Below are 1,340 nucleotides of genomic sequence, written 5' to 3'. Positions count from 1 at the left end.
GTAGTAACACGCAAAGGACCATCGACATCGACTCAACCGATCCCCAACCTCGAGAACAATCCCGTCATGACCGGCCAAAAACGATACCTATACGGAATGCCTCAGACACAACCGGAGCCTGTGATACAAGAGGTCCGGCCAAACGCCGACGGAGCCCAGCCCGACCTCCATGATGACTTGCGCGCATTGCGTGAGGAAATGGCAGCCTTCTGAAGACAGAGAGAAGCCGATGCCAGGGAGTTGGCCGAACTGCACCGACAAAACGCCGAGCTCTGAAGTCTGAACCAAACCTACGTGCCGTCAACTCCCACACTCCCAGAGGAGTCGGCCTATCATGCCCCCACCGACCATGTAACCCGAACACCGGTTACTTCTTTGATTGGTGGCATGATCGACACCACCACCCACTGGTTGAGACACCCCTTCTCCCGAAGGATAATGGAGGCAACCCTGTTAGACCATTGGAAGAGCATGCCGATCGAGAACTATGACGGGTCCACCGACCCCGAGGAGCACTTGAACGTTTTCCTGACACAAGCGACCCTCTCTACTCAAGATGACTCGGCCTTGTGCCGGATATTCCCCACATCGTTGAAAGGGAGGGCTCTGAGCTGGTTCACGCGATTGCCGAGCGCTTCCATTGACTCGTTTAGCGAGCTGTCGTCCCAATTCTCTCTTCAGTTCGCGATGAGCAAACCGTACAAGACGACCTCACTAGCATTGGCGGGGGTTCGTCAGGAGAAGAAGGAAAGTTTGAGAAGCTTCATGGACCGATTCAACAAGATCGCCATGGAGATCGGCGACCTTAACCCAGCCATGGTAATGGATCGGCTGAGCACTGCCCTCAGGCCGGGGCCATTTGTGAATAGCTTGTGTAAGAAACCGTCCGGTGATATGAACGATCTCCGACGCCGAGCCGAGAAGTACATGCAAATGGAAGAATTGGCGGTGACTAGAAATCAGGCCAGAGCCGAGGAGGGATATGGACGAAAAGAACCGGGTCGAGACCCGATGAGAAAGGCGAATGCCGAGCCCTCAAATGCTCATCCCCCGAGAGGACCACGTTACACAATGTATACAAGACATTTTTAAATATTTGTCATGTCGTTCCTTATTTTAATATATATATATATATATATATATATATATATATACGTTTAGGTCGCGGTCATGCAGGTCCAATCTCGAATAACGCACACACCGACGCCGAGCAATCCTCGGCTGATCACTCACTCAAAAACTGCGCTCGAGCTCGACAGGTTTCCCTCCCGAGTAACCTCCTCGGCTAAGGATGTACCTAGGCCGAGCATTACGCACATACGCCGACGCCAAGCAATCCT

The 1,340-nt window shown here is 52.6% G+C and overlaps 1 protein-coding gene across 1 annotated transcript; it reads left to right on the top strand.

Annotated features, from left to right (window-relative positions):
- Window positions 1-387: 387 nt before the first annotated feature.
- Window positions 388-1,092, top strand: LOC145954633 (uncharacterized). The gene has a single exon (XM_083069320.1). It carries the CDS (start codon window positions 388-390, stop codon window positions 1,090-1,092), a length of 705 nt encoding a protein of 234 aa, XP_082925446.1.
- Window positions 1,093-1,340: the final 248 nt, after the last annotated feature.

The sequence above is a fragment of the Cajanus cajan genome, chromosome 2 (assembly GCF_000230855.2).
Source record: "Cajanus cajan strain Asha chromosome 2, NIPB_CcT2T_4, whole genome shotgun sequence".
NCBI classification, from domain to species: Eukaryota; Viridiplantae; Streptophyta; class Magnoliopsida; order Fabales; family Fabaceae; genus Cajanus; species Cajanus cajan.
Note: the sequence above shows the minus strand (reverse complement) of the source record. Positions and strands in the feature narration are given on the sequence as shown.

Coding starts and splice junctions, on each gene's coding strand:
- LOC145954633 (XM_083069320.1), top strand. CDS start 388: ATGATCGACACCACCACCCACTGGTTGAGACACCCCTTCTCCCGAAGG.